The sequence below is a fragment of the Gopherus evgoodei genome, chromosome 5 (assembly GCF_007399415.2).
Source record: "Gopherus evgoodei ecotype Sinaloan lineage chromosome 5, rGopEvg1_v1.p, whole genome shotgun sequence".
In the NCBI taxonomy this organism is placed as follows: domain Eukaryota; kingdom Metazoa; phylum Chordata; order Testudines; family Testudinidae; genus Gopherus; species Gopherus evgoodei.
In genome coordinates this window covers 14,374,744-14,387,611 of record NC_044326.1, presented here as the reverse complement: position 1 = coordinate 14,387,611, position 12,868 = coordinate 14,374,744, and the positions used below count along the sequence as shown (strand labels likewise).

Sequence of the window (12,868 nt, the reverse complement as noted above, 5' to 3'; positions counted from 1 at the left end):
AATCAGATAAGGTAGAACTTAATCGTCCTGATGGTAGAGTTGTGTGTACTAAGGACACCTACCCACAAGTCTGAAATCCATCCTTCCATTATTAATGGAAACAGGTGTATCACTTTACATCATCATCAAGACTATACATTGTATAAACAGGTCTTGTTTTAAAAGTCTTTAAAAAGAACACAACACAAACTGGACAAAAATTGCCCCATCCTGTGATAGACAACACTAACCACCACACTCCTTCCAAAGCCACAAGTTTAATTTACATAGGAACGCTAGCCCAGATCCACAAAGGTACTTCAGTGCCCAAGTCTCCACTGCAATCCAAAAACACTGACTGAACCCTGTAGGTGGCTAAACTCACTTCTTCTCTAAATTCTCATGGTTCAAGTTCTCTTGGTGCCTAAGAGTCTACCTCTAGGCATGCACACTGCTGCCGCAGGTGTCCTGACACCTGTCTCCCACCTAAGCCCCAGAGCAATTCATAAACTGTGGGAAGACAGGCAGAAAAAGACCTGAAGTTGTGAGAGCTGCCTGATCTGGCAGCTGTGCTCAGAGGTTGCCTATTGGACTGGGTCCTATTCAAAATCTGGCGGCAGCAGCCGCAGCTGCCACCCGCCTTATAACTTTTGGCCCAGTGCTCTGAGTGCTAACCTGGTATATAGGAGACCCAACTCAATTCCCTCCTCTGCCAGAGGGAGAGAAAGGATTTGAACAGGGGTCTTCCACCTCTCACGAGAGTGCTCTAACCACTAAGCTATGGGATATCCTGAAGCAAGGCTCCCATCAATCTCTCCTATTGAAGCTGTTCCATTGTGGATAAATAATGCAAGAGTGATTAGATCAGGGGGACTGGACCCTTGGTCTCCCACCCTCCAGCTGGGTGCCTTAACCACTTTATCAAAACAACTCCTAGAATTAAAACCATTTGTTTCTAATTTTCAGCTTCTAGATCCTTTGAGGCCCCAAGTCTTCCAGAAACATGAATAGGAAATAAAAATAAGTGACTCAGTAAAAGATGGAACATTATGATTTTAAAGCTCAATGCACCAGCCATTTCTTGAAAGTCTACATTCTAGTACCCTACCACACAGTTCAAACTTTCCACAAACCTTCATTTAGAGGATGTCAGATGACTTGGCATGCTGAGTTCTTCAACCTTACAGGGCAACAAGAATGCCAGCTGCTATGGTGGGGCTGGCTATCTTTAAAGAGATTACACTCCAACTATAAAGCCATCAGGCCTTTTATATTTTGGCTCTTTTTCATTCTCTGTGGTTGGAAAACCTAAAGTACACAGAAGTTTAAAGTAAAACCCTAAAAGTATATATTTATTAAGCCAGTTATTTTATGTGCTTCTGTAACAAAACACACAATATTCCAACAATGTACTTGAAAATCAGTCCAATCTATACTTACAGTCTTCAGAATAAAGTGTGAAAAATTGCTTTAAAAGAGACTTCAAACTCAATCTCCAAACATGAGATAAAGCCAAGGTTCCACATTTTTTCCCTTCAATTGGCTGTTTCTTGGAATGACATCATACACTTCTCTCCTATTCCTTTTTTCTCTGTGACTATCAAAACTGACAAGTCCCACTCACTGAGAGTGGCAGACTCCCTCATTTGGGGATTGACTTTAAAACTGTTTTTAAAAGCAGAGATGATAAAGCTAGCTGTGTGCATTTACTCAAAGTCTGAAGTATCCCCTTCGCCTCAACCAAAAAATAACTCCTTTCCATTATCATATTCTCTATTATTTATGAAACACAAATGTGCTCTGGGGTGTACAGGGCAACATGAAAACAGTCCCAGTCCAGCAGAGGTTACAATATAGAAGAAAAACGTTAGAGTGCACTGGAAAACCAAAACAAGGGATTGCCTTAGGACAGTTTTAGTATATCAGTTCATTTGTTGTGGTCATTATAGAAGATTTAGAAGGAAATGAGAGAGATAGAGAGAGAGTCATGTAATCAGGAGAAATCAGGAGAACAAAGTAGTGTGCCTTCTTTACTGATGCAGGCATCTGGGCACTTTAGAAATAACTCTGTGTCCATTTTGCTCCTGTAGCAGGAGACAGGTGTAAGAATTTTTCAACCACCTCCTGCTCCCAGACACTAAAACAGCAACCAGGGAACAACCAAAAGCCAGGCTCACGGAGTTCTACAATGTGTGCAGCTGGCAGAGGCCCGCCTCTACGGTAGAGGTGATGCCGAAGGAGACTACAGTCCCCAACATGCTGCGCCCCGGCTCCAGCCCAGAGCCTTTTAGGAGGGCGAGGCTGCAACTACAACTCCCAGCGTAAAGCGTGGAACGGGGCTCCTCCTGGCTCGAAGAATTTAGTCGTCCGTGACGACGATTAATCCCACAATGCATTGGTCCACCTTAAGACCATAGATCTCTCCTGAGTAGTCGCCAGCTGGCTACAAACGTCCCACTTTACGGCGCGTGAAAGCGATACCGACCCATGAAAACTACAAGGACCAGCATGCAGCGCGACTGCCCCTTGCCAAAGACAGAGCTTGCGCCTCGCATGCTGGGATCCGTAGTCTACCTAACCAGACCGGGAGAACCGACTGCACCATTCTATTGGCCACTTCACCCGTCACTTAACAGACGGGCAGCCAATCAGCATGTACGTGCGCCCAATCATTGGGGAGAGCTGAGCAGCGATTAGAGGACGCGACTTCTCCCCATGTCTCCTCTCGTGCTCATGACCCCGATTGAGTCTCTTCGCCGGAAAGTGGCGTTATCGCGACTTATCGAGAAAGCTCCCCCCCCTCCCAGTAGAGCGACGAGGGCGCTGCGCCCCAGTGCGCGACCGGCACAGGAGCAGCAACGGCTCCTGCTTTCCCTGCTGGCGCCCCCTTCCCCGCTCACCTGGACGGCTGCCGCGGCCCCCGCTCGCTGACAGACTCGCAGCATCTTCGTCCTCGAACGCCAGGCACTATGCGTGGTAGCCGCGGGGGAGGCGGGAATTTGCGGGAAAGTGCCGTGTGCGGTAACTCCCAGCAGGGCCACTGCCTCCGCCCCCCTCAGCAGTCACACGCACTGCGCAGGCGCAGCAACCGCCCCTGCCGCGCTGTTGAGGGGCGGAGCCACATTGGGCGGAGATGGTGACTGACGGGAGTGGGCGCCCAATCAGGCCTCGGAGAATATGCAAATAACTATCCGCCGAGCCAGCATGAGTTACGCATGCGCCATGTCGCTCCAGGCCTCAGGGTGGGGCAGTGCTTGGGGTGGTAGCCAATCAGAAGTTGAGCTGGGCGCTGGTAGTAGGCTGGCTAGAAGGGGAAAGTAGGTAAAGGGAAGTGCCCCGCGCCAGGCTCGGCTCTCATGGTCCCATTACTGCTCCCACCGCGAGATCACCCTCAGGTCAGGCAGGAGAGTCTTGGGGCTGAAAACTGAAAGGGTCCAGTCTCCGCTCCCTAGCTGGGTGCCAGCCTGTCTGCTGAGTGCAGCCAGAGTCTGGTGCTGGGACGATTTGTATAGTGGGGGTGCTGAGAGCCATTGCTCTTCAAACATATAGTGGGGGTGCTGAGAGCTACACTTCAAACATTCTTACACCAAACTGAAAACTCTGTATATGATGGAATCCACTTTAAACCAGGGGGTGCGGCAGCATCACCTTGACTTCCAGCACCTATAATTGCAGCGTCAGCTTAGGTCCAAGTTTGTGCCGGAGACTCCAGGTAGCAGGTGCACCTATTAAGTTCCAGGAGGTGGGTGGGCACAAGCCCATAACACCTGAAGTTCCCTCTCCCAGTCTAGGGAGGAGCAGCTGAACCTGGAGCTCAAATAATTTCAGGGAACAACTAATGAGAAAAAAGGGCCACGGATGAGGTTATAGGGCCATAAGCAAGGAAGCAGAGCAAGACTCTGAGCAGAGAGCCCAGGACAGCTCCCACTGTTCCTTAAAGGTGTTTAGGGAACCAGTGCATGTTGCCCAGAGGAACTATGCCCAGATATGTGATCAGCTGAAAGAACGGAAAGAGGCCCCACAGTGGCAGAGCACACCATCCTGCATCTTCTTCTTGGTTTTATAAATGGTCACTTTGGGCAATGCCAGGAAGAGATTCGCTTTGTGTCTGGAGCTTCTCATTGTTTCTAGCATGCATTCTGCTTTATTTATGTCAGGATTAATTTGCCATCTTCCCACCTGAACCTGTTAGTGGGAGGCTCTGATCACCCAGCTGAAGGGCACAAACATAAAAGATCCCAGTCTGCAATGAAAGAATCACATTTATGTTACATAACACTCATTTGTTAGATTTAAAAATGCTGTTGATAACTTCACTGTGTATTCAGATCTGATAGTATTTTGGAAGTTATAAATGGAGCTATTTGAAGAAAAATAGCTGTAAACTGTTAACTTCATTGAAACACTCACAAAAGACAGGGACAACTGTCTCCAGATGTCCAGCTAGCAGTAGTTACCAGGTGTGCTTCATGTCATCTACACTTAGCAGGAATGCTGCATCCTTTCCTTTGAGGTAAGATTATCCAGTCCTTTGTCACCTGGAGGTTAGATTATAACAATGTGTTCTGTGTAAGGCTACACTTCAAACACTTCAAAAATTGCCACTAAATTGTAGCTGCCTGCATAGGAAGGTCTTGATCTTAAAAACCTCACTTCTTAAAGCTTATGCCCAAATAAGTCTATTAGTCTGTAAGGTGCCACCAGACTCCTTGTTTTTGTGGATACAGACTAACACAGCTACCCCCTGATACTAGACATCCAGCAGTAAGAACTGTAGGGCAACGGACACTATGTGGGTGCAAAGGTCAGCTCATGTGGCTTTTATTACAGAAGGAGGACCTTAGTGGTGTTTTCTGCTAGGAATGCATTGTGCCTATAGGGAACAGGGCTTTCAGGAAGACCATGAAAGACAAAAATATTAAATGATCAGGAAGAGAAGCGGTAACTAAGGGATGGGTGGAATATTCTGCAGCCCTTCTCACGTTAGCAGATTTCCTTGGGTCCTGATGCTGCATTTCTAATGCAAGAACAGCTTGGCAGCAGCTCTGGAGGTTTTTCCCCTTCCTCTGCAGGGTGGGGCACGAGTCACTCGCTGGAGCATTCTCTGCACCTTGAGATCTTTAAACCATGATTAGAGGACTTCAATAACTGAGACATAGGTCAGGGGTTTGTTACAGGAGTGGGTGGTTGAGATTCTGTGGCCCGCATTTTGCAGGAGGTCAGACTAGGTGATCATAATGGTCTCTTCTGACATTAAGTCTAGGAGTATTACTACAAATGGCCGAGTATTGAGCATAATGTTGCCATGGCTGAAGGGAGTAGGAATTTATTCAGCTTTCACTTTTGTCAGAACGCTACTGAATTTCACCAGCCCACCCGCACATCCAAACGAAGCTGAACACGCACTACGTTAGGGGGCGCCACTGCCCACCCCCAGAAGCAATGTAACGATTTCCTGGCCAGCCAGCCACTCATTGAGATGAGAGGAATAAGTACCCGAGCTAGAGCCACCCTGCACCTAGCTACTGCACCGCGCTGCCCACAGTCAAGGGGCGGGACTCGGCAGCACGAGCACTGATTGGCCCGCGCTGGATTAGGGCGAATATCCCCGCTAACCCCCAGCCCGTCTAGCCCCTTCCGCCCGCGGAGCACGCGCACATTGGCGGGGAGGGGGAATACAGAGCGCGGGTGAGGAAGGAAGCGCCTAGACCCCTCCCTGTGACCGCCTGTCCTAGTCCCCGCCCCCTGCGCGGTGTGTCCCTCGGTGCTTGCCGTAGGCAGTCTGCGCGGCTGGCAAGATGGCGGCAGTCGCTGTTATGCGGAGGGTGTCGGGTGAGTGTGAGAGACTCTGTCGGCGGGGGGAGGATGTAGGATAGGCGAGGCCGCCCTGCTATTGTGGAGGGAGGGAGGCAGGCAGGCAGGCAGGCTCCTTGCCCGTGGGGGGATGGGGGAGGCCTGGTGGTTCTTGGCCCCATTTCAGCAGCCTCACTAGTGGGGGGAGCAGGGGTCCGTTTTTCGACCTGAACACCTGGTTGAAAAGGGATCCTGGCGGCTCCGGTCAGCACTGCTGACTAGGCCGTTAACTGTCCGGTTGGCGATGCCGCACAGTGGGGCTGGCAGGCTCCCCGCTAGCCTCCATGCGGTTCCCAGGAAGCAGCCAGCATGTCAGCCCTTTGGCTCCTAGACATAGGGGCAGTCAGGGGGCTCTGCACACTGCTCCCACCCCTGCAGCTCTCGTGCTCCACACTCCAGCTCTGATTCCCCTCCTGCCCTCCAAACCCCTCAGTCCCAATCTGGAGCACCTTCCTACTCCCCAAACCCCTCATCCCTAGCCCTGCCCCAGAGTCTGCAGTGCCAGCCAGAGCCTCCCCCCCCCCACACACACACACAGTCTCATCACCTGCCAGAGGCCCTTCCTGGATCTCAAATCCCTCAGCCCCACACCAGAGCCCACACCCCCAGCTGGAGCCCTCACCCCCTCTCGCATCCTAACTCACTGTCTCAACCCCCTCCCACACTCTGAACTCCTCATTTCTGGTCCCATATTGGAGCCTGCACCCCATCCCAATGAAAATGAGTGAGTGGGTGAGGGAGGAGGAGGAGGAGAGCAAGCCACAGAGAGAGGGGGGATGGAGTGAGATGGGGCAGGGCCTCAGAGAAGGAGTGGGGCAAGGGTGTTTGGTTTTGTGTGAGTAGAAAGTTGCCACCTCTACCCACACTGACCATGTGTTGGAGATGGAGGGGCGTAACTGGAAGCGGATTGTGGCAGCCCTCCTTGGTATGGTGGGCCTGTGTGGTTTGCAGAGATGACAGATCCCAGCGTGCAGTACAGCTGTGTCATTCAAACTGGGATGGAGCATCCTGTGCAAGATGAAGCAGTGCATGCTGAGATTTGGTATTTTTATTGCTGCACCTCTTGAATTTAAATGAAGCATTGCATGCTGGGACACATCTCCATGCACCAGACTCATGCACATGACAAGCCCAATCTTTTGGCTTGTCCTCACCCTATTTAATGAGCCTCATAAATAGCTTTAAAAAAGGTCAGTCATCCACAGGCAACTGATGGAACGTGATGTAGGCGACCTCATCTTCGAATTGGATGTGAGGGCTGTACACAATGCAGTCCTCCATCCTGAAAGTTCTTGGGTCAAGATGGAGAGCTGCATGTTGGAATCTCATTTATGCGGGGTTCATCTCCATATTGAAGGTGACTGTGGCTATGGCCATGAGTGTGTTTTCCCTGAGAGCCACGCTTTGGCCATTTCTGGTTTAGACAAACTGCAGCTTGTTGGTGCTGTGATTTCCTGTAACCATGGATGGTGTGCAATGCTCTGAAATGCTGGTCTGTTTCGCCAGAAGCCTAGCTGAATGATTTCTAAAACATCAAAGGGGAAACAGGGTGATCTGTGTGCTAAACACTTAAAGGAAAGTGTCATGTTGGTCAGAAGCGCTCTGTGTATATAAAATACAAAATTCATTTCTCCATTTCGCATTTGCAATATTTAGTTTCAGGTCATAAATGAGCAAAAAAAGCATCACTATTAATGTCAATCTTTTACAATTTATAAAAGAAGACCTATTTCTAGATGTCATTAGTTTGAAAGTATTTATTGAAAGGCTTTTCGTTCTCTTTCTCTTTCAAGGTAATGTACATGAGAGCAACATAATATTTCCAACAGGGTCTTTAGTCAGTCAACCATCATTATAAAACTTTCCTTCATCTTCATTGACCGCTAGGTGGCAGATCTTCAAAAACTTTCGCACCTAGAAGCTGATGATTCTGAATTTGGTGCTAGAGTGAAAGTCATGGGTGAAATTGAACCTACATATTAGTGTCTGAGGAATATCTAGCTCTACATTTTCAGTCAGTGGGATTTTGATGAGTACCCTTGCCAATCCCACTGTCTGCTGTGTGCAAAGTGTCTAAACAGAATCTAGCAGATTTGTAACTAAGTGGCATTAATGTTTGTTGAAACACAATAAAACATGGGTTCAGGTATCAGGTGGTTTCAACCCACTGCTGACTTCATTAACTTTTCCTGGTGTTGTCTATTCTCTCTCCATAGGGATTTTAAGACCTCTAAATTTTCTGGTCCCTTTGGCCTACAACACCTCCTGCAACATCCGTCTCATTTCTGGACTCTCTATACAGTGTTTCAACCGAGTGCAGGCACCATTAGCTTCCTCTGTTACGAAACCTTTGCTGTCTGTTAGTGATTTGTCCTGTGGGTGTCATCTCTCCATCTTTAACAGGTATGGTATGTTTTTAAAGGGTGAATGTTTTCTAATAGGTTTTCTGTAACAAAGAGCCTGGTGTAAAATTTGCAGAATGTAATACACACTAGAGTCAGCACTAAACTTTCCTTCATGTTTCTCACCATTGCACTAGCCCAGTGCACAGTTCAGCTCAACCAGTGGCATCAATGGATGGAATGCAGTGGAGACCACAACCAGCATTTTTGTCACCAACCTAACTCTGCTCAGAGCAGGTTGTACCAGTGCTAGAGCAGTGATGGGGAAACAAAGAAAAATACTAGTGTACACAAGCTTATAAGAAGAGTGTTAGGGTTAAACCTGATTTCTATCCAAATTCTATATTCTCATCAACACTTCTGAAAAGTAGCATCTTTCTCCAATTTGGCATGGGAAGTTCTGCTGCTACTTGTCACTCTTGCAAGCAGGATCAGTTTTTAAAACTCCTTCTCCCACCTGTAGCATGTCAAGACCCTTCAATGAAGATGCACGATGGACCATGCCTCAAACATGTACCTCAGCTCATCGCAATAAGAAACCTTGTTACAAAACTGGTGTTTGTTTTTATTAATTAAAATAACGAATGCCCCAAATCTCTAATGTTAAAACATGTAATTTTAACTTTTCACCTGAAACAGCTCTTGTGTTACACTACCCTGAGTTCTCAACTCCATTTTTAAGTTATGAGCCTAAGAAAACTGTCCATACAGTGCTTAGCACAGTGGGGTCCTGGTCTATAACTAGGGCTCCTAAGTGCTATGATGATATAAATAATATATGAAATTCACTCAGCCAGACATTTGCATTGCAATTTAATAGAGATGTATATGTCAATACTCAGCCAAAGGATCTATTGAAATGTTAGATCCAGTTTGCTCTTAAATTTACTTAGGCAAGTTGGCATAAAGCCATTCTGGGTGTTCCAGATGGAGTCAATCAGGTGCTGTGTTCTGGGGAAAGAGCACTTCATTCTTGTTAAATTACATATTTCATCTTTTCTGTTCTTTATTTCAGTGTAACACCCTTACTGCCACATATGCTTCAGCAGCCAGTGAGGACTCTCACATATTATAGCCTGCGAAAAGGAAAGAGGAAATCTGTAAAATCTGTGGTCTATAGATTTCTCCGACTGCACTGTGGCCTTTGGTTAAGGAAAAAAGTAAGGCTTTCATTTTATTAAATATGAGATCTACCCTTACTTAAAGATAGAATGAGCCAGCTGCCTTCCTTCCTCTAGGGATCAGTAGCGATTGGGGAAAAAAAACAAAGAAAATCCAGGGTCAGAGTTGAAAGCTGACTTGCTCAGGGCATGGGGGGGATCATTGAGGTATGGGAGGTTATTGTTGCTATATGTCCGTCTCTGATAAAGTGATGTAGAATTCTTTGTCTTCTGACAGGCTGGTTACAAGAAAAAATTATGGAAAAAGTCTATTCCCCAGAAAAGACGCTTGAGGGAACAAGTGTTTTGCAATAAAACACAAAGTAAACTCCTTGATAAAATGACCACTTCTTTCTGGAAGAGAAGAAACTGGTATGTTGATGATCCCTTCCAGAAATATCATGATCGCACAAACCTTCGACTGTAGAAAACCTGTCTCTTCTGTGTCTCAATTCACACTTTTCTTTTTCCTCTTACTGCCCAATACATGTCATTGTATGTAGGCTGGGATCTTTTTATGCATTTCCAAAGATATAACTACAGTTTGTCATTTTTCCATATTTACATGTAACATGCAAATATACGGTCTGATTTGAATTATTGGTACAAACACCCAAAATAAACTAATTCCAGATTGTGAATGGAGTATTGAATCATAGATGGTTATTGTATTTCACTTCACTAAAGTGGAGAGGGGCAAGGGGAAAAGGTGAGAAATTTTGATTCAGCTAAATATTCTGAATTCCCTGTGGTAAGATTCTTGCAATAGGTTATAAACAATGTATGTAGCTGAACATCTAAGCTAAATTTTAAGAATGAATATTAAAATAGGAATGTTTAAAGCAGTTTGAAAAATACAAATACACACTGGATATTACCAAAGCATCTAGGAGCCCCAGTCATGGACCAGGACTCCACTAGGCAAGGCCCTGTACAAACACCGAACAAAGAGACAGTTGCTGTCTCAGTGTCTGCCTTGAATGAATGGGGCTATCATTTTAATAACACTGCCCAGTTTGATACTGATGTAGCTTCTCCACTGGAAAACACTGAAAATTAGTGTTCTGAATGTTGGTCAGAGGATAATTAAAGTGATTAAAACAAATGTTAAATTAGAGAACTTCCCTTACAACCACTCTGAAAGTTTCTAATTTTCATTCCTTTCTTGTTAATTGTGAATAACTGCCTGCTTGTTAATTCTCTTTTAAATCCTGCCTCTGTTTCATATAAAAGGGTCGTGTGTACCAAAATGTGTAGTGTAAAGCAATGTATGACTTTAGTTTTACACTCCTAGGTCAGGATGATATGCTTGCTTCTGCTTTTACTAAGGCCCAATCCCTTGTGTTCTTTAAAACTTGGCAGCTTATAGACAATGTGACAACAGTAGCTTCAAACTGTTCCATTCTCTTTACTGCAGCCACTATCAATCAGTTCCATTATCTCTTCTTTAATAAGACACGGCTTACTTTATAAGAAAGCTGTGGTAGTCCAATGAATTCACTGGTAACATGTTTAGCTGTATTTTTTCCAATTGGTAATACAGAAAGGAGTTCTGAAGGACATGCAGCATTTGGTGAATACATCTATATACATTTAGCAAGAATTAAGACAAATAATGCAGTAATAAAAGTAAGAAGTATTCTGGCCTGCCAGATACATTGAACAGACTGAAGATGCTTTCTTCTTTCTTTTTTATTTTAAAGAAAAGATTAAGACTTTATTCAAGATGTATATCAAGCATAACAAAACCAGCAAAACTCCAACCTTTGGAATACTGTTGCAATGTCCATACTTGTGAGGCTTTAAGTGTACTATCCTATCACAGATCTTTTCTACTGATCATGAGAAAGAAACCTCTTAAGTGCACAGTTATGATCCTTAAATATGTTTGCATAAGTGTGAATCTCAAAAGTAAGCATAGTGTTCTTTATAATTTCAGATATGTGCTAGGTGCAAAACAGGTACCCAAAACAAACAGCAAAAAAAGACTGATTAACAAGCATTCTGTCACAAATATATAGATATCAATACTACATGAGACCACGGTTATTTCACAGAGCACAGTCAAAGACAGCAGGCTGTTTACATGATGCCAGGGAGCATCACATCCCTCTAGTAAGCCTTCCCTTCTTATATTTTAATCACAAGGTAATTTCTCCCCTTGTTGTTAGAAACAGAAGGCCTGGTTCTCTTCTTCCTTACACCAGGTTTACTCTTGTATAATTCCCTTGGCTTCTGGGCAATTACTCCCAATTTACACTAGGGTAAGTGGAGCCTTGGCTGTAGTTGGGAATAGCCCTGCTTCAACAATCCTTGTAGCTGCACTGGTGCAGATCATTACATTTAGACAAGAATGCATAAGGGTTTGCAGTGAGTTGCTCAAAGTTTACCCCATTCATAATTAAGGTAAATCCTGTGTAAACCTGCAGGCTAATTCACTGGCCCAGGCATCAAAGAACATTCTCCAGCCACAGGATTTCTGTCCCCTTCTCTTCAAGGCTTTAGTTTTATTTTTTCAAAATAACACATTCAACATATCATTGCCTGAGCTGGGGTCTTTTGCAGGGGATAACTACTCCATATGGGTTTGCAACCACCTGAGTCATATACACTGGGTTCTTTCCCCAGAATTGAAAACTGATGCTGGACAGGGCCTTGCCCCCAACCTGGTTCTCATCAATAACAAGAACCCAGGTTATCTTCAAGCTACCTGCTCCTTGATCTTACTGCTTCAGCTGGGTGGCAACTGATTAAGGGGAATGGGGCCCCAGCCCCTCCTCTGACTAAAGGGCCAGCTAGCATGTGATATTCTGATTAGTTCAATTGACACACACTCAATTTTGCCTTTGTCTACTGCTAGGTGTCAGCCCATGTGTAGCAACACCAATTGTTGAACTGAGGTTATTTCCAAGGGGAGACAGTGCCTGAGAGAAGAGTCAGGACCACAGAACATAGAGCTGATGTTGATCCCAAATAAACATGTATCTGAATGTTAAAGGTCTGTCCTTTTAGAGGAAGCATTTGTAAACAGCCTGTGTCTGTAATACACTGAATTCAAAGCAAGTGATTGTTCTAGCCTGTGTACAGAACACTATACTAAGTGTACATGTTTAGGCATTCACATTTGTCAGTCTGTACACAACTACACAGCTCAGTTGATAACACATTTGTCAGCAATATGAAAAGATTGTTTTCAGTGAATGTCTTCAAGAGATAAGGCAACTCCCTTGTCAACAGTTTCACCTCAGCATTTAAGAAAATCGAAACAGTCAAGTTTACAGTAAAACAGCAGATCAGACATTTAATAACTTTAGTGAGGATGAATGTTAATACAGTGTGTATGAGCAGAATTCATCAAACATTATGCAGCTATGTATTTTTATTTTTGGCATAATTTGAGTGCAAACATGTCAGCTTTTGTTTTGTCTTATGGCACCCTATTGCGTAGCACTGAAAATGAAGCTTGCTGCAACA

At 45.2% G+C, this 12,868-nt stretch overlaps 2 protein-coding genes across 3 annotated transcripts in view; one reads left to right on the top strand and one right to left on the bottom strand.

The window, feature by feature from the left end:
- The window catches only part of IMMT (inner membrane mitochondrial protein), a 33,527-nt gene extending 30,472 nt beyond the window's left edge, over positions 1-3,055 (bottom strand). For both annotated transcript variants that reach the window (XM_030563453.1, XM_030563454.1), the window contains exon 1: positions 2,880-3,055. In XM_030563453.1, the coding sequence (XP_030419313.1) occupies positions 2,880-2,924 (45 nt within the window). In that variant the 5' untranslated portion in view covers positions 2,925-3,055. The remainder of the gene's footprint in view (positions 1-2,879) is intronic.
- A 2,550-nt stretch (positions 3,056-5,605) lies between these two features.
- Positions 5,606-10,039, top strand: MRPL35 (mitochondrial ribosomal protein L35). Its single transcript, XM_030564619.1, has 4 exons — positions 5,606-5,811; positions 8,049-8,235; positions 9,250-9,394; positions 9,633-10,039. Exons 1-4 carry the CDS (start codon positions 5,778-5,780, stop codon positions 9,819-9,821), a joined length of 555 nt encoding a protein of 184 aa, XP_030420479.1. The 5' UTR covers positions 5,606-5,777; the 3' UTR covers positions 9,822-10,039.
- The last annotated feature ends 2,829 nt before the right edge of the window (positions 10,040-12,868 follow it).